General features: G+C 33.5%; 1 protein-coding gene across 3 annotated transcripts in view; it reads left to right on the forward strand.

Moving 5' to 3' along the window:
- Positions 1-19050, forward strand: part of LOC129217605 (inactive pancreatic lipase-related protein 1-like) — a 108102-nt gene that overhangs the window by 84505 nt on the left and 4547 nt on the right. For all 3 annotated transcript variants that reach the window (XM_054851930.1, XM_054851931.1, XM_054851932.1), the window contains exons 3-7: positions 1727-1873; positions 3529-3634; positions 6014-6133; positions 12841-12954; positions 16302-16571. In XM_054851930.1, coding sequence (XP_054707905.1) covers positions 1727-1873; positions 3529-3634; positions 6014-6133; positions 12841-12954; positions 16302-16571 — 757 coding nt within the window. The remainder of the gene's footprint in view (positions 1-1726; positions 1874-3528; positions 3635-6013; positions 6134-12840; positions 12955-16301; positions 16572-19050) is intronic.

Consider the following 19050-nt stretch of genomic DNA (forward strand, 5'->3'; position numbering starts at 1 on the left):
TTATTGGGCCATCCTTGAAAAATAAATAAATAATAAAATTAATCGAAATTCCAGTGAAGCAAAAACGTATGTAAACAGGTGCCCGTATTTTTCAGACACAAACAGCAAATGTGCAGATTGGTACTCTGAAGTGGACAGGTCAAGGGCAGTAACTGCAAATTTTACATCTTTATTTTTTTTTTCTTTTGCATTTTTGTCATTTATTGCAAGTTAGCTATATTGTACAAGCTTGCTTACTTGGATTCCGTTGAAAAGAAGGACTGACAAAAACGTCTGATTCCAACATTTCTCTATCGTTAGTTTTGAATCCAACACACATTTCTTCAAATATCTCGAAAACTCACATTTTTGAAGATACAGTAAAACCTGTAAAGTTGATCACCCTTGTAAGATGACCACCTGTCTAAATTAACCGCTTTCTTCAGGCACGGAATCAGCCCTTATCATATTAATCAACCTCTGTAAGTTGACACCTGTTTAAGTTGACCACTAAAGTAGAGCACTGCGAATGGTCAACTTACACAGGTTTCACTGTACTGCCGCTTACCTAACAACGGCATTACTGGTGTTAGAAAAAAAAATCACTGGTTGTAAAAGTAGGTCTAGAAAACCGGAAAAAAGCTCAAGTCAGACATAGGGGAGATCGGGGCAAGATGACGAATGTATTAATTTTTCTGTTTTCCACGAGGAAGAAGCATCAACTGGATACTACTGGCTCTCTTATCGTCTATTCGTTCAGCAATAGTATAGACATTGTATAGCCAATAGTATAGTAGTAGTAATAGTTTAGCCATTTTTTGTTAGTTCTGAAGCTCTAATTGTTTACCGCTGACACATTATAACTTTTATGCATGTGTAAATAAGCTCTGCTACAAATACAGGATTGATAGATAGTTTCTTTTTAGTATTTAATAGTAACTTAGTTTATCTACTGTGCATTACAAAGAATAAAAGTCATTTAATCGCCTTTCTGTATGGCAATGAAAACAAATCTTTTCTAACATGCAGTCGCAGCATGATAGGCCGAAACACGGGAAAAAATGACAAGACTTCCTCTTTACAAGTCCTGCTTGTAAAGAGGAATATTGTGACTCTCCAAAAGAAGGATGAATCCAGTGCTGCAATGCCAAGAGTGATGGCAGGAGGAATATTCCAATTATGAAAACGGCATTTTTATTTGTAACTGTTGTAAGCTGCACAACTAAACACTTCAACATTACGTTTCAATGCATTATTACGCTTAATTTGATACTGTATAAGACGTAAAAACACAGTTATTATTTCTTAAAACATATAACATATTAAAAAGATAAAATATATTCAACCTTTTTCAGTGTTGTCATCTCGCCCCAAGGCCAAAGTCATCTTTTCCCAGTACTGGGGAAAGATGACGATTTGTTAAGGTTATGAAAAAATAAAAAAATCCTTCATTAATTTCATTTGAAACATTAAATGGTAATATATTTAGTAACTAAAGCACTACTCTAAAAGCTCGTGTAAAATCAATTTTATTATCCTCAAAAAGAAATTAATAAACAACAAAAATTGTTAGCATAGTCATCTTGCCCTGGTCCGTACGTAGCTGTATATAGTGCATAGAAAGAAAAGTACCTCTTAGTCCACCTCGCTTGCCCGCTTGCTGGAAGGTAAAACAAGAGGAAATATTGCTGAAGTTATTATAAGGAATCAAATGCTGTCTGATATAAATAGTTCACTTTGTCCATAGGAAATTGTGAGCGAGTTATTGAAGAAGGGATGCTGCAATGTTATTCTGGTGGATTACATGTGGGGATATTCTGTTGATCTCGCAGAAGAAATGCTCAATGCAAAGATAGTTGCGAAGCAACTGGCAAAAGTTGTAAAGATTCTGAAGGTAAGTATGAAGAATTTGTGTATTCATACTGAAAAGAGCTTGTATTTTTTGTAAACAAGAACTGACCGATGCATCGGCCTGGCCGATGCATCGGTCGAGTCCTAGTGTTAATTATTGAACTTAAGTACTCGTTTTTTCGCATTTTTTTTAAATTTAGAGATGTCGTGCGTGTGATTTTGATACTTTTGCTGTCTCGTCCATACATTTTAATACCGATGTATTTCAGTGCACGTTTTTTTTAATAATCTTCTTATCGTGTCGTGTTTCCGTTTTAAATTTAAAAGTCGTAAAATCCCATACTATAGATGTATGAGAATACAGTTTTGATTCAAATTTTATTGAAGCATTAACCCGAGTTTAGTACGTTTAAATTTTTGAATGTTAGTATACTTATTTAAGTAGTAACAATTTTGGTTTGAAATGCTACGAAAATCGTACACATCATATTTGAACTCGATTTTTTAAATAACATTAAAATATATCATCGTAAGCTGGAACTGTATGGGGTTTTATCTTTTTTCGCTGTACATTTGATGTTGACTAAAAATCGTTTCGCATCTGAGGGTATTCGAGCAGGAGTTATTCAGCTTCTGATCTGGATCAAAAATCATGTCAACTAATTGCCGTCTTAGATGTCCAACTTTTTCGTGAGGTAATGGCGTTACTCTTTACTGCAGTTGAAGAACCAACAAGTTCAATTTTTACTATCAAGTATTTTCAAACGAAATTCCTGGAAAATGTTGAAAAACTCTTGTTAACGAAATTTTAGGAAACATTACTTTGGACAATTCTATTGAACTATATTGCAAACTTTAATTTGTCGCTTAATGGTACTTCAATGTCTTAACATTAACATTCTCGTTGTGCTCGATGTGTTATACCTACCATATCTATACTTCTAAAGTGTCTTTTTAGTTCTACTTTTTGGAATTATTCCTCAAATGGGGTTACAATAACTGATCATTCCCTCTCTGTGAGTGATTTTTTAACAACCACAAATGGCTTATTATACTCACTAGACCAAAGTTGATGTTGCAGTATTTTTTCAGATTGTTATGACGACGAGCATAAAATAACTCGTTGTTTTAATATTAACTAAATGGACAAACTTTCGTCGACATGGTTACACATCGTTTGCGTTTATTCTCGTTTTAACATAAGTAGATTTCACTTTTAAAAAGCGTAGGGGTGTAAAATTATTTTTTCGCTGGAACAAACCTAACATAGATAAACTTAAAAAGCAAAATTTCATCTAAATAAAAAAATTCCAGATAATTAATCCCCACCGTTTAAGATTGGTAAGAAAAAAAAACATAACATTATACGCTGCAAATAATCTTTATGATGAGTGTACTGGTGTACATAGGCCATAAAATCTTTATCTTTATTACCGCATCCTTTTTTTTTATGGATGTGCCTCGTATTGCCTCTTCTAGAAAATTACCAGTAATTCTATGGCGGGTGCAAATTTCTTGGTCATTTCCATTCCATTTGTAGAAGCAAGGAACTCAACGAAAAGGGTCCTATCATGATTGAGAAAAACATAATTTGGAAACAAGTCGTCAAAATTGAAATGGATGCTGTTTTTTTAAATTATTATTTTCAATGCAAACTTTTGCGTTTTTTACTAAATAAAGTGCCTTTTTCATTTCCAGAAAACTTATCATCTCAAGCGCAAAGATTTTATATGCACGGGAAGCAGCGTAGGAGCACACATATGTGGATTTATTGGGCAAAAGACACGTCTTGGCGTAATCAATGGTACGTAAACTCTTAGCTCTGGCAAACTCAATAAAAAAGTCTGCGTGAAACACGTACAGAAAACTTTATAATTTTATAGATGCAAAATAAAAATAAACCAATGGGCACAATTTCACATAGAGGCACCAAATTTTGTTTGATTTCATGCGGTTGTTTTTGCTCTAGATCGGCCACAAAAAAACCGGTCACACACATACGGACGGACGGACACACATACACACACAGACAGACATTTTTTAAAAATGGTCGAAATGGACTCAGCACACCTCAAAACATTCGAATCCGTCAGTTCGAAATTCCAAAAATTGCACGAAACCAATATTTTTTTCTATATATGTGATATAGAAGAAAGTAAAACAGGAAATATTAAATGTTTTCATTAAGTTTTAGAATGTACATTACAGACCATAAAAAAAAATAACGGGGGAAAAAAACATAGTAGCAGAGCCTAGCGTTATCGCTGGTTAACACTATTTTAGCAAGTGCACGAAAAGTTTTATTTACCTATTTAATTAAAACATTTGCATCAACAACTATATGCGTCTTTGAGTTTAATGCTACTGTTTGCATTACATAACTACGCTAAAGATTGTTGATGAGTGAATTTTCCATGGTTTTAGTCCTCTTGGCACTAAATAGGGAAGAATTCGATTTTGTAATTTTATGTTTAAATGTTATATTGACACACCTGAATATCTGTAACAAATTTTTGGCAATACAGTAAGTACTTTTTTTGAAATTAAGTCTTAAGTTCAAGCGAAATTGACGTCACTACACTGATTGCGACGCCATCGCACTTCCGCAACGAAGCGCTTGGAGGCTTAACCGGTGGACATTACAACCGTAATCCTAAAAAACGGGAAAAAAAGCAGTGTTGCAGAGCCTAGCCTAGCGTTATAGCTCGTTAACAATAGACATCGGCAGTCCATTGACAATCAGCAACAAATTAACAAACTGTAACAAATTTTAACAAATTTTTGGCGGTACAGTAAGTACTTTAAAAAAAACTTTTAAACTCACGTAAAATTGACGTCATTACACTGATTCGACGTCATTGCACTTCCGCAGCGAGGCGCTTGCAGACTTAATTGGCGGACATTACAATGGAACAGAGCGCACAGTGGGATGCAAAGGGAGTCTTCAGGGCTACCGTAATATCTAAAAGCCGCCAAATAATGAATTTATAAAGATCTGAATCTCGTTTTGTCGGGAAAAGTTTGAAATCATCAACACTGACACCTATGGCAGGTTATTGGATTGCCATTTGACGAATCTAATCTCCATAATGAAATATTAGCCCTAAAAAAATTGATAATGGCAGGAGGAAAATATCCCTGATGAAGCTAATAGCTGCGAATGAGAAGTCTATTTGGAAGGTTGAAGCGTGCAAGTGATGTAAAAGCAGCTGCTGACGTTTGTGGTCACACCGCTTTTTTGCGTATGGAATTTAAAAAAAAATCATTAAAAATCAGTCGTTTTCCGAATTTAGCGATGGTGATTTTTCCAGTTTTTTAAGTCTCTTAACAGTTTTTAAAAGTTGAAATAGAAATATTTGACAGGTTGATACTTCACTACTTTGAAATGTGGGAGGGGGCACACAGTTTAAAAAAAATTGAAAACGCGTGTTTTGTAGTTAAACACGTAAGTTGTAGTTAAATTTTTCGTGTTTTGTAGTAAATATGTTTGTAGTTGTAGTTTGGGACCCTCTCTTCAATGCAAAAGTGAAGTGAGCTGATGCAGTGCCGGATCTACGATTTTTTCTGAACATGGAAGAAAACTTGATACTGTCATTCTTATTCATCTTCCTGATTTTTTTATTGAGTTAAAAAAAAACCTTCACAAATAGGAAAAAATTTCAGCCATCAAAAGTTACCGCCTGGGGCAAGGCCTCGGTTTGCACCTCTAGATCTGTTGCTGAGCTCGGGTGTAAAGACATTCAAAAAAAGCCAAAGACAAAATTTCTTATCAGAAGTCTATATCAACAGGTTCAAAAATCTTTGCGATGAAAAAGGGGCTGCTTGCAACATCGAAGATTTTGCATATTTCTTTTACAAATAAGTGCTTGATAATGTCGTTGATTATCTTTTTACTATTTGCACAAACGTATGTCAACCCTCATTGAAACGGATTTTCAGACATTGTGGTTGCAAATAGGAACACGATCACATTAGAGAATTAAAACCATAAATTTGTAGTTGGTTACTGAATCCATAATTGTGATAAAGAAAAAGACAGAAAACACGTGATTTATTTCTTGAAATAGATAGTCCTGTCGAGGAAATTGGGATGTGAAAACCGGGATTCATAGTCTTAGTTAAATTTTCGCCACTTACACTGATCATGTTTGTTTTTTGAGTTCTATTTGTGCCTTTCTTGCAGGTCTTGATCCGATTGGTTCACCTATACATGAGGACACACCTGTTGATGAAAGGCTCGACCCTGGTGATGCTGACTGTGTTCAAGTTATACACACTAGTGCTGGGGGTTGTTTACCTTCTCGTAAGTAACTCCTTGGCTCTACAAAACATCTAAAGTAAAAATATTTTAACTTCATCACCTTTCCTCTTACAAAACTTTCTGATCTGAATCCGTTAATGTCTATTAGTTCATTTGCTTTTATGACCTCAAGCACGAAAATAAGTTTTTTAAGCACATCTCTTCTGTTTAAGACAACAAGCTAAGACAGTTTGGTGCCGGGGTAGCCTGATTAATTAGACACAAGAATTATTGCTGGAAGGTCTCGAGTTCGATATCGACCAACCAAAGACCCTCTGTATACGCTTATGGTGACTGGTGCACACTAAGTCCTTCGGGGTCATAAATTCTCCAAGTTCCGAATCCAATGCTGACTTAGGAGCTGTTCAACTTCTGGTTTTCATCCAAACTGTCGAATAATTGATAGATGGTGCTTCCATCTATGATAGAATATTTCAGGAAAATTGAACCTCTACCTCAGTGGTGCTAAGAGAAGCCGTAGATTTCAACCTTAAGTCGGATAGCAATGTGCACGCGGGCTCGGGCACTATAGTGGTTTAAGCAACGGCAAAAACAAATAAATTATTCTGATGTGACTTCGTTTCTTTCACTCTTGGTACAAGTGAGAACAGTTTTAGCTCCGCATGAAAGTCTGAAGAACTTCAAACACCTGAAATTCAGAATTTTCTGATCTCTCTTCCTAAATGTGAATCAATATCAGCACTAGGATAAGTACTACGATCGCTACGTTCATAATCAACCGACGTCTGCTTAAAACCTCCTTTGTGTATTCCCACACCCGTCATTACTCCTTTTAAATGAGAAAAAAATTAGACAATATTATTTATTTTCAGAGCTTCATTAATTTCACACTATAATGAGCCAAGTACTACGTTTTCTAAAAGTCACAAAGACAAAATAATCGACACAAAACCACGCCAAAGTGAGAACAATAAACAACCTTGATTTTTTAATATAAAACCCTTTCATTTTTTTTAATTTAAAACTAGTGGTACCCGCACGGCTTTTTCCGTAGTAGAAAATTAAAAGGTCATTTGGTTCGCTTGTATGTTTACAAATAATTGATGATTAATATTTTGCCAATTTGCTGTGTTCATTTAGTCGCCCATGTTACGATTTCACCTTATGATAATTTGATAATTTATTCGTCCACGTTATGATAATTTTCCCTGTAAAATTTTCTTAAAATTGGAATAGAAAAGAACAATATCGAATTTGCAAAAAATAGCTTCGAGGTGCACACCTCATGCTACATACTAATTTCGTGCCAAATTTCATGAAAATCTGCCGAACGGTCTAGGCACTATGCCCGTCACAGAGATCCAAACAGAGAGAGATCCGGACATCCATACAGAGAGACTTTCAGCTTTATTATTAGAAAAGATAACATTTAGAAATACGAGAGCCGTTTAATCGGAGAGATGTGCTTTTTTATAAGTTCAATAATGTTAGCAAAATTCGTTAGAAGCCAAGGTTTTTTAATCGCAATGAATGGCAAGTCTCATTTAAGGGTTTGTTGTGCTTATTACTCATTCTTCACGGATTAACTGGCTTTTTGATTTTCGGGATTGGCTTTGATTTCAGTTAGTCCGGATAAACGTGGATATACCGTAGTAAGCACTCTCAAAATTGCAGAATAATCGACTCGGAATCGTTATAATAATAATTGTCAAAATGCAAAACAATTACTGCTATAACTGCTCGGAACAGCAGTTATATTAATAATTGTTTTGCAAGCAATAAACATCATCTTATTTTCACTTCAACTCTACATTGCATTAATAAAATGCCTAGTTCAATTAAAACTATTTACATCAAGTCTTTTTTTTTTTTTTTTTTTTCAACTGGGTGCAATTTTTCTTGCGGCACTATTGACATTTGGTCAATACCCATATGGAAAAATTCTGCGATTCCGTGACTGTACTTACAATGTATCCACGTTTATCCGGACTGATTGAAACCAAAGCCAATCTCGAAAATCTAAAATCCTGTTAATCCATGCGGTATATGGTAATAAGTACAACAAATCCTAAAATGAGACATACCATTCATTACGATAAATAAAACCTTGTCTTTAAACGAGTTTTGTAGACATTATTAAACATGTAAAAGAAAGAGTCGATCGCTCCAATTCAACGGCTCTCGTATTTTTAAAAGTTATTTTAAATAACGAAAGAATCAAATTTTTTTTTTTAGTGCAAAATCAAAGTTTTTATTGTTCTCACTTTAGCGTGGTTTTGTTTCGAGTATTTTGTCTTTGTAATTTTTAGATAAAGAAATACTTGGCTCATTGTAGTGTAAAATTTATGAAGTCTTGAAAATAAATAATATTGTCTACAGGGTGTTCCGTTTTAACCTGCAAGACCTTCATTTTCGCAACCGTTAGTCCTAAGTGTATATTTTCAATTGCAAAAACGTTCAAAATCAGATGCAGAGTTACAATATTGAAAGTGTGAAGCAAAAATAAAAATGAGTCAAAAAATACAAAATTTACCTTTATATACGGGCCCCAGGTCCCCTAACTTATATTTAGGGAAATAATCTTCATTGAAAGATATTACTAACACAAAAAACTTGACATTTGTGCGACCAAAACTCGGGGAGATATTCCACTTTGAAGTTTTAAGGGACCATACAAAAGAAGAGGTTGGAACTTACCGCCCTTTCAGAAGAATAACAGGTCGTCAAAGTAAGAAAAACAAGGTATTTGTGTATATTTTTCATTGCTATTCAAAAATAAATTCGAATGTTATGCCGTGATTCGTAAAAATACACTGCAAAACCTCAAACAATTTGAAGAACCACACTCTATGCACAAGTACAATTTTAAACACATGTTAAGTGCTATATTTTCCCCCAAAAGGCGTTGTTGACGGCGAGTGAAAAGTGGTGTAAGTCACAAAACGACGTGTTTCATATCTCGGTGAATATTGTTCGTACTAAAGCCCTCAATCCGTCTCTTAAGTGGCGACACGCTCCAGCGTCCGCCATTTTGTGTCGTTCCACAACTTTCTCCCTATCTCAACAGTAGAAAAATACAGAGTCTCGCTTACTGAAAAGTATCTTTTAATTAACGAATGTTTACAGATTTTTAATTGTAAATTATGTAACTGATAATATACATACAAAAATGTTGAATTTTACCTTAGTAAAATATTTTTTTATTATTAAACCGAATATTAGTAAAAAGGTGTTTTGAAGAAATTTTCGACCATTTTTAAGAGTAATTTCTTTTTTCCCCCATATAGACCTTCTGAGTTACAAATTACTTGAAGTGTTTTAAATATGCGTTTTATTATAGAAAGTTGGTATAGTAGAGCCAGGGGCGGATATAGAAAAATCTCCCGGAGGGGACCCGGTAATTGAATAGCACCTCCTCCTCCCCCCTGCCACATACGATGTTTCATAACAAAGTTTTCATTACTTTATTTTAAAATGTCTTTTTTTTTTTTAATTTTTTTTAGGATCCCTTAAACTAACACTTCTAAGTACATACATTTTATGTACCAATATACTTTGAATGTGGACATAAAACATCTATAACGTTTCAAGCCAATTAAATACTAAACCATAATAATGTTACCGAAATGCTATACAATTAGCGGTTCTAATTTTAAGAACAATGTCGTAATGATTATAACACAAGGGCAAGGTTACTCAATAAAAAAATTGCCCATACCTTATTTGAGATTTTAATATTATTTTACAGTATTTTAACTATAAAATATTATTTAATTACTAAAATTATAGCTATTAAACTTATAAGTTTTACTGAAAAATTCAGGACAATTTCTGTGTGGATTTCAAAGCAGTTGTTGATTGTTGTTGAAGCCATGATACAGTTGAGATAACATATTCATATTACATGCCGCCTCCATTAATATCATGGTTTTCTCAAGAAACTACTACGATATGATTGCTTTCATTTTGCATTTTTTATAAGCTGAAAAAGAAAAAACTATTATTTCGCAAGTAGATTCCTAGATCAAAATAATACTTTTAGGCACGCCTGCACATTTTTTGAAGAATGTTAGCTATTGATTCCATCAAAGAAAAAATAATGGACGAATCGCGATATTACGTTCCGTTGAATTCAAAACCAGCGAGTTAAATGTATAAATGTATTCTGCCACTCTAGGACTCCAGTATGACTTCTTTAGCAAACAGTAATGCTATTATTCAAAATATGCTCTATGTGTGTTTTGTGTTCTGTTTAATCAACTATATAAAAAAATGCTAAGGAGAAGTCCATTAAAAAATAGTGAATAAACAAGTTAATTAAATTCATCCTTTGGGGGGGGGGCACGGTGCCCCCCCCCCTTAAATCCAATACTGAGTAGAACTGTAGTAAGCTAAATTAATTATGTCATAAATTATTTGTGGGCAACAGTTTGAACTTATTCATGCAAAGCAGTATCATTTATATTACTAATGTGTATAGTTTTCTTATGGAAAATTATTCACTTCTAAAAAATTGCAAAATTTCTTTTGTTTTATAAAGCCGAAATAAGGTTTTATTTTCGGCAGGACTCTTCCATGTTTTTTTTTTTTTTTTTTACATTTTACCAACACTTTCTTGTTTCTCGTGACGATTTTACATTAAAAAATGCCTTTCATTTAAACCTGATTTTTAAGGATAGTACTAGTTCTTAAAAATTCAACGAACTGATAATAAAATGCAACCAGTTTTAAATCAATATTAAAAAAATAATAATAATTGAATTATTTGATACCAATAGGAATTCAAATAAAAGAGTGCAGATTACATCTGTGACGAACTGTTATAAATAGTAATAATAAATTTATAAATTAACAGATACTGGGATAAATCATTATATATATATATATATATATATATATATATATATATATATATATATATATATATATATATATATATATATATATATATATATATATATATATATATATATATATATATATATATATATATATATATTTCAAAAGGTTTTCACATCAAAATAAAAATTAAACGAAAACAGATTTTTTCCGGGCAAAAAAAAAAAAAAAAAAATCCTCACGAAATTATATAACTTGACTTGAGTTACATGTTACTATAATTTCAAAGAAGCTTATTATTTTTTTTTAATGAATAATTTCATACTTTTAATATCTTAATTTTTATGCGCAAAATAGATAAATAATTAACTTGGCAACACACTGAAACTCATGGCTATGACACAATTAAAAGCAAAACGACGTGTTCTTAAAATAATTTTGCTACAGTTACAGACATTTTGAAACTAACTAAACAATAGAAAATTTACATTAAAAATAAATAAAATAATTAGTATTCGTTAAATTTTGACGGCTTTGTTATCTTAAACTCAGAAAAATCAGTTTTAAAAACAATGCAAATATTTTACTTCTGCTAGCAATTTATTAGGTGCCGTTACATAGTTGAGCTTTACAATATTCGAAGGAACTATTCATGATGATTTTAGTGAATGTCCTTATCATCCCATGAAAATTAACAAACCATCAGACAGTTTCATGAAAAGTAAAAAACATTACAATTTCAACAAGAGTTTCAAAAAGTCTGAAACTGCACAGCAGTATTGATAAAACATTTAAAATACATAAATAATCTTTCAATGTATTTCGATATAGTAATTTTGAACTGTTAGAACATCTTAATGCACTACACCAAGGCATCTTCACATTAAAGATAGCATTTAATGAAAAATACGAATATCAAAGAGAAAATATCTAGTATTTCGCACAGTGAAATCACACAGGCAACGACACGAAATGGCGGACTGAACCCACGTGACTGCCCGCCATCAATCGCAGTCGAAAGCGGCGCGCAGTGTGTGATCAAAGTGTGTCGCCACTTAAGAGAAGGATCCAGGGATTTAGTTCGTACTAATTTCAAACTCTTTGTGTTAGAATTGTTTTTCAATGGAAATTATTTCCCCAAATATAAGTTAGGGGATATGGGGCCCGTATAAAAAGTTAAATTTTGTATATCTTGGCTGATTTTTGTTTTCACTTCAATTTTTCAACATCTTAACTGCATCCGATTTGAACATTTTTGCAAGTGGAAGGATACATCTAAGACTAACGGTTGTGAAAATAAAGGCCTTGCAGGCTAAAACGGAACACCCTGTATTAACTTTTTTCTCATTTATAAGGTAAACACACAAGTAATGGCCAGTGCTTTAATAGTGTCCACTTAACGGTTTATATTTGAAAAAATAGGATTTCGAGTCTCCCAATCTATTCATTAGTGAACGTTTGAATCCATTGTGAAACCTGGAATCCTGTGTTTTTAAATACAAACCTTAAAGTGGCGACTAATGAAGCACTCACTATTAAGCACCGGCCATTACTGGTGTGTTTACTTTTCTTTTGGATTTCTTTCGCATAATTCTTTTCGTAGTTCTAGAGCTGGGATGGGCCACCTTCCAGGGATTTAACAAATCAGTCAAAAATAAAAGTATGGCTACTTGCCGAGGGTAAGACAAGTGTCTGATTGGACAATTACACGTAGTTGAGTCTTTGTTTTACCCTTTTTATCAGCTATTCTACAGACAACAGCGCCTCCTGTACTTTATTATTGGATTTGCGAATAGCAGTTATAGTAATAATTGTTTTTCAATAAACATCAGCTTATTTTTACATCAAATGTACATTGATCCAATAAATATTTATAATTCAATTAAAACTATTTACATGTATTTTTTTAGCTGGGTGCAATTTTTCATGCGGCACTATCGACATTTGGTTCAATGACGGCCTGGAACAGAAATCAGCGAAAATGGAAACAGTACTTGCTTTAATAAAGAGTGATTATGTCTATGGTGAGAAAACGTCCATTTAGTAAAAGAAAAATGGTAACAAAATTAGGTTTTGACACAAAGCTGAATTAAAATACCTTTATTATTAACGTAGGCCCAATTATAAACATTTTTTAAACTTTTGTTTACTCGCTGAATCTGTGGTTAGAGATTTCGAATATTCTTATATAACAACTATGCGGCAAAAAAGAAAAAAAAAATCTGATTTCTATAAGCATTTTTTGTTCGAATTATTGTTGAGAAAAATTTTGAATAAATTAGAAAGAAGTTAAGTTAGAACAACTATTGACATTGAAATACAAAGAGATATTTATTGCTGACAATGGGCGAAAAAAACATAATTTCATTAAAACGTTTCCATTACACTATCAAATTTATTTTGCTTTGTCACTGCGAAAAAAAGTGCAGTCGATAATTAAATGAAATAACACAAATGAATATTCCCATTTTAGACGATAATAAGTTGATAAATATTAATTGTAAGATACGGTAGACGAAGAGGGGAAAAAGCGAATAAGAAAAGTATTCAAAAAATACCTTGAGCAAGCAATCCACTATTAAGGAATTTTTACGCACCAAAAAAAGGTGCTAAAACAACGATTTAAAAACAAAAGTGGTAAGTTACTTTTTATAATTATCATACGTACTTTTAATTTATGTACTAATTACACTGCACGGCAAAAAAAAAAAAAAAAACCTTCAAAATTCTTCTGACACTTCGTCGGTTGATTCTTCTGTAAAATGACCCCTAAATCCGAATATGATCTCCGTTTTCTCCCTTATACGTACCAATTTTCTTTTAAAGGCCCCCCAGGTTTTTTCGATTTTCCTTAGTTTTAGAGCAAGTATTTATTTATTTATTTTTTTTGAGGTGAAAGGAGCTTTATATTAACTGCTAACATAGTTTTGGTGGGATATAGAGGTTTATAGTTCAAGATCATGGACACCTATCGCAAAAAAGGGCAATTGGTGGGGGATATACCTTCCAAAATATTAGAAAAATCACGAAAAAACGATCTTTTTATTCTGCTTTTTAAAAAAGATGTTTTAAAAAAATTCAGAGCAGAATGAGAGTATAAGACTCGCTTCTGTGACTCCCATGTCCAAAAAAATTTTCACGATGCAAAAAAATAAATAAATAAATAAAAAAAAACTGTCTTGTGAAGGTCGCACATTGCATACGAGTTGAATCGCAAGTCTTCATTCAAAAAGACATTCTTCTCGCTGATTCTTATGTAAAATGACCCCTTGTTTCCAAATGTGACCATCTACCCCAATTACGCCCCCGTTTTTAGAACCCTCTGATTCAGAGCCATTTTTTTTATTTGGAGGGGGAAAAGAGCATTACAATAACCATAAACATTATTCTGAATGACTAGAAATGTGCAAAGCTCAAAATCTTGTGCATATGCAGCAAAAATGAAAACATGCCCCCCCCCCCCCCAAATTCACTGTGCAGCAAAAAAAAAAAAAAAATTCTCAAATGCTTCTCAGGCTATTCCGGCTGATTCTTCTGCAAATTGACCCTCTGAATCCTAATATGATCTCCGTTTTCCTCCTACACGTACCGATTTTAAAAGCAACCCCCTTCTTTATAAGTTGGGGGGGGGGCAAGTTTTATTTTTTGCTACATATGCACAAGATTTAGAGCTTTGCCCATTTCTAGTCATTCATAACAATGTTTACGGTTATTGTAATGCTCTTTTCCCTCTCCAAATTAAAAAAAAAGGCTCTGAATCAGAGGAGGGGGTGAGGAGGTTTAAGAAGGGGGGCATGATGGGGGAAAGATGGTCGTATTTGGAAACAAGGGGTCATTTTACATAAGAATCAGCCAGAAGAATGTCTTTTTGAATGAAGACCTGCCATTCAACTCGCATGCAACGTGCGACATTCACAAGGCAGTTTTTTTTTTTTTTTTTTTTTTTTTTTTTTTTTTTTTTTTTACGCCGTGAAAATATTTTTCGACATGAGAGTCATAGAAGCCAGTCTTATACTCTCATTTTGCACCAATTTTTTTAAAACATCTTTTTAAAGAAGCAGAATAAAAATATCGTGTTTCGTGATTTTTCTAATATTTTTTGGGGGACTATACCCCCAAAACCCTTTTGCTATCGGTGTCCATGATCTTGAATTTTGAACCTCTTTTGCCCACCAAAACTATGTAAGTAGTTAATATAAAGCTATTTTCACCTCCAAAAAGAATAATAATAATTGCTTTAAACTAAGGAAAATTGAAAAAACTTGGGGGGCCTTTAAAAAAAATATTACGTATGGGGAGGGGAGCGGAGGTCATATTCAGATTCAGAGGGTCATTTTACATATGAATCAGCCGACGAAATGTCAGAAGCATTTTGAAGGGTTTTTTTTTTTTTTTTTTGCTGAACAGTGCAATCAGAGAAAAATGTATTTTAAAATAATTTAAAAATTATATCAATATTTTGTAGATACTTTGAGTTTTATATTTTTAAAAACTAAACTTCGGCCTAAAAAATCACTACCGCTTTCTAAAGGTGTCATTCACTATATATATTTTTTGAGGTTATTGAAACTCGTCAAGTTCTTCATGAATCACACTTTTTCTAGACTCGCTTGTTTTTTACTCATCGAACTTCTCAAACGCACTTTGAGACCCCAACCTTACATGAAAAAAAAGTTTAAACACCACTGGTTTTAAAACTCTAGCAAAATAATCTTTTTTTTTCATAACATTTGTTTTGAGTGAAAAGGATAGCATGACAAAGCTGTTTTGCATATCAAATTAATTTATTATCAGATTAGTGCGAAGCATTCACTTTAGAACGCACTCCACGCATAGTCACTGTATCGTTAAATCGTAATTAAATGCGAGATAAAGTCGTTTCCGAATTGTTCTGATTTCGATATTTCCGGACGAGTGATCGATTGTATGTAAAATAGCGTCGATACCACATTTCCCGGTTTCGCATTTGTTCTCCGTGTTTTTTGTTTACCCCAAAACTTGTAAAGGAAGAACAAAGACTTAAACTTTTTGATTCAATGCAAAGACATTCATAACTTTTTTTCTCATAGATGGCGCCCTTTGTTTATAGAGGAGAATGTTTTTTTAAGTGTAATTTTTTGAAAAACAACCGAAATGATTTTTTTTTTTTTGCGATTGCGGTGATTTTGCATTTTTTTACCTCTAGTTTAATCAGGTATTCAGAAACTTTTGCCGCACCTGCATAACCATCTTTGAAAAATAATATCATTTGTTCATGTTACTAAATTATTTTTCTCTTTATCTTTCTGCTTTTTTAATATTGAATGAAATTTTGACACATGTACTTTTTAAGACATTTTCTTCAGCTTAAAAATATATATATTTTTTGTAGCTACTCTGAATCTTGTCGTCGGATCTCATATTCAAGCTTTGCAATATTACAAAGCGTCAATCAGGGCAAAGGACTGCATATTTATCGCTGTGAGATGCAAAAATTATGACCACTATAAAAGCGGAATGTGCTCTAGCTGTGGAAGAAATGGAAACAAATGCATTTTGGTGGGTGCCGATGCCTGTGATTGCCTGCGTAAGAAAACCGTGAAAAGTAAACATAAGTTGAGACATTTTTACTTGAGCACCAGTGATAGATGTCCATATTGTAGTAAGTATATTTATACAACATATTATTCTTTTTTTTTTCGATTGTCCAAATCGTCTTTTCAACAGAAAGAAAAAAAAAATATGCAATGCAAAATGTTTAGAACCATATTAACTAAGCTTTATCTAAACCATTGGTTCTCAAATGTCTTTGTTTTGTGCACCACTTATCTTCCTTTGTAGCGTTTCACAGATGCCATTCCAGATATTGATCAATAAGAAGTAAAGTACGTTAATGTATTAATAACACATACCTACATGTTTTTTGGTGTTTTGAATTTTCTTAATGCTCTTAGCTAATACAAGTACGGTGATTCTGACTAAGAATTTGGTTTGAGCCCATCACGTCAAGATTATTCACAAAATTAAAAAAAAACCTTAAGAGATATTTTGTACTATAGCAATAAAACCTGATGTTGGCCTCCAGCAAAACCAAATATCCACCGCCAAGAAAGGCGAAAGAAAATAAACACGCAACTAGGGACAGTTTGCATGACAGAACAAGTTGGGCTTTTAACCTCTCTGTATCTTGGCCCCATGAAGACCTCCGGAGTTGATTTTTGGTATACTCAATCTCTAGTGACCCCTGATGAGGACTCGATACATTTATTAAAAATATTTTAGTATAATGTTATGTTTATTTCAACTCAGTGGGAACACTTTTTCATTTTCGCATCTGTCAAAGTCAACTTGAAGGCGCAGTTGTTTACGAAATAGTGTCAGTTGTTTGTAGCATTGAGTTGCGTTTTGTTTTTCGACTATTTAGTGCGTCATAATGTCATCAAGAAAGCGTAAAAACAGTCCAGATACATTTTGTTACTTGTGTGGTTACTTCGGTGTAAAGTTCGATGACCAGGACAAACGTTCGACTCCATACAAAGTGTACTTAGCTACTGAGCAAATGGACAAAAGATACGCGTAGCTCTTTACCCTTTGGCATCTCTATGGGATGTAGGAAACCAAAAAACCATGCAGACGACTGTTACTTTTGCTTCTGCAATGTCAAGGGTTTCACTTCAAAAAATAAACATGCAGTTCAGTATCCTGATTTACCGTCTGCTACACGACCTGTACCTCATCGATCGGGAATTCCCATTTCTCCACGATTTCCAACCATCCAACAGTAATCATCAGATGAAAGTTCAAACGAAAAAACCGACGAAGAAAGAGCGAAAAAAAAACCGATTTTATTTTAAAAAATCCCTACGCGTGTCTAACGTAGATAAAATTACATAGTTTTTTTGAGCAATCACGATTGCTTATTGCTTTCATTTGACTGTTTTTGGCGTGCTATCAATTTATTTTCACACCAGCACCCTCCGCACCATCACCGTCGACCGGCTCCTCTCGATGCTGCTCCTATAGCGAAAGCCGTCTCCAGGTTGCATCCATGTCCTACACACACGCGCATACATACGCGTGTGTCTACACACACACACACACTAACACATACACACATACACAAACACATACACACACGCATACATACAGACACCCACACATACACACACACATGTACACACAACTACCCACACATTCATGCCTGCACACAGACACAAAGACATATGCTTACACACACACATTCATACACACAACTATCCACACACTTATGCCAGCACACAGACACAAACACACATGCCTACACACATACACATACCCTCAACACACAAACACACATACCCCACACACAAACACCCCCCCCCCCCACACACAAACACACACGCCTACATAATTTGAATTCAGGATGTCAAAATTCAATTTTCTTTTTTTTTTCTTTTTTAATGAACAACTCAATTTTGTAGGAATTTTTTTTAATTAAATATAGTTTCAATAAATATTCTCCCAGCATTTTGGTAATTTCTATGAAAACTTTCAAACACATTTTTCTTGAAAACCTGACGTGCTGGAAAAAAACTAAGCTAAGATTCGTGATCAACACACCCCATTTAGTATAGGGCACCTATTAAACTTGAAACACTTTTTTATGAAGAAAAAAATGTAGGCCTGTGTAATTAAACTCTAGAAAGGTGAAAAATAAATTGATAAAGCTTTGTTAAAGCGGTTAGAAAAAAATGCGTAATAGTAGAATGTATGCAGTAACAGAATGAAACTGTCACGTGAAAATTGTAGATTTAGCTTCAGTACGAAATTTGAGGAATTACTGGAATTCCTTTGCTGCCACAAAATTTTAACATTTCCATCAAATTTATGTGGCGAAATAGAGATTTGCATATTTTCTCCAGTTGCAAGTACTAAGAATAGGTGGATACTTACACAAATTTACTATGTATGTTAAATTAATACGATTTTACAAATATAAATATAATGTAAGCACATTTATAAACCTTTGGAGATAACCTGCTTAATGTATTCAGTCGCCAAGAACCCTTAATGAAATCCCACGCCCTCCCCATTTTTTTTCTTTTGGACTCCTTGCAAGTCTGAATAAACCTCTTGGGCCATTTGGACCTCTTTGGAACTCA

The sequence above is a fragment of the Uloborus diversus genome, chromosome 2 (genome assembly GCF_026930045.1).
Source record: "Uloborus diversus isolate 005 chromosome 2, Udiv.v.3.1, whole genome shotgun sequence".
In the NCBI taxonomy this organism is placed as follows: Eukaryota; Metazoa; Arthropoda; class Arachnida; order Araneae; family Uloboridae; genus Uloborus; species Uloborus diversus.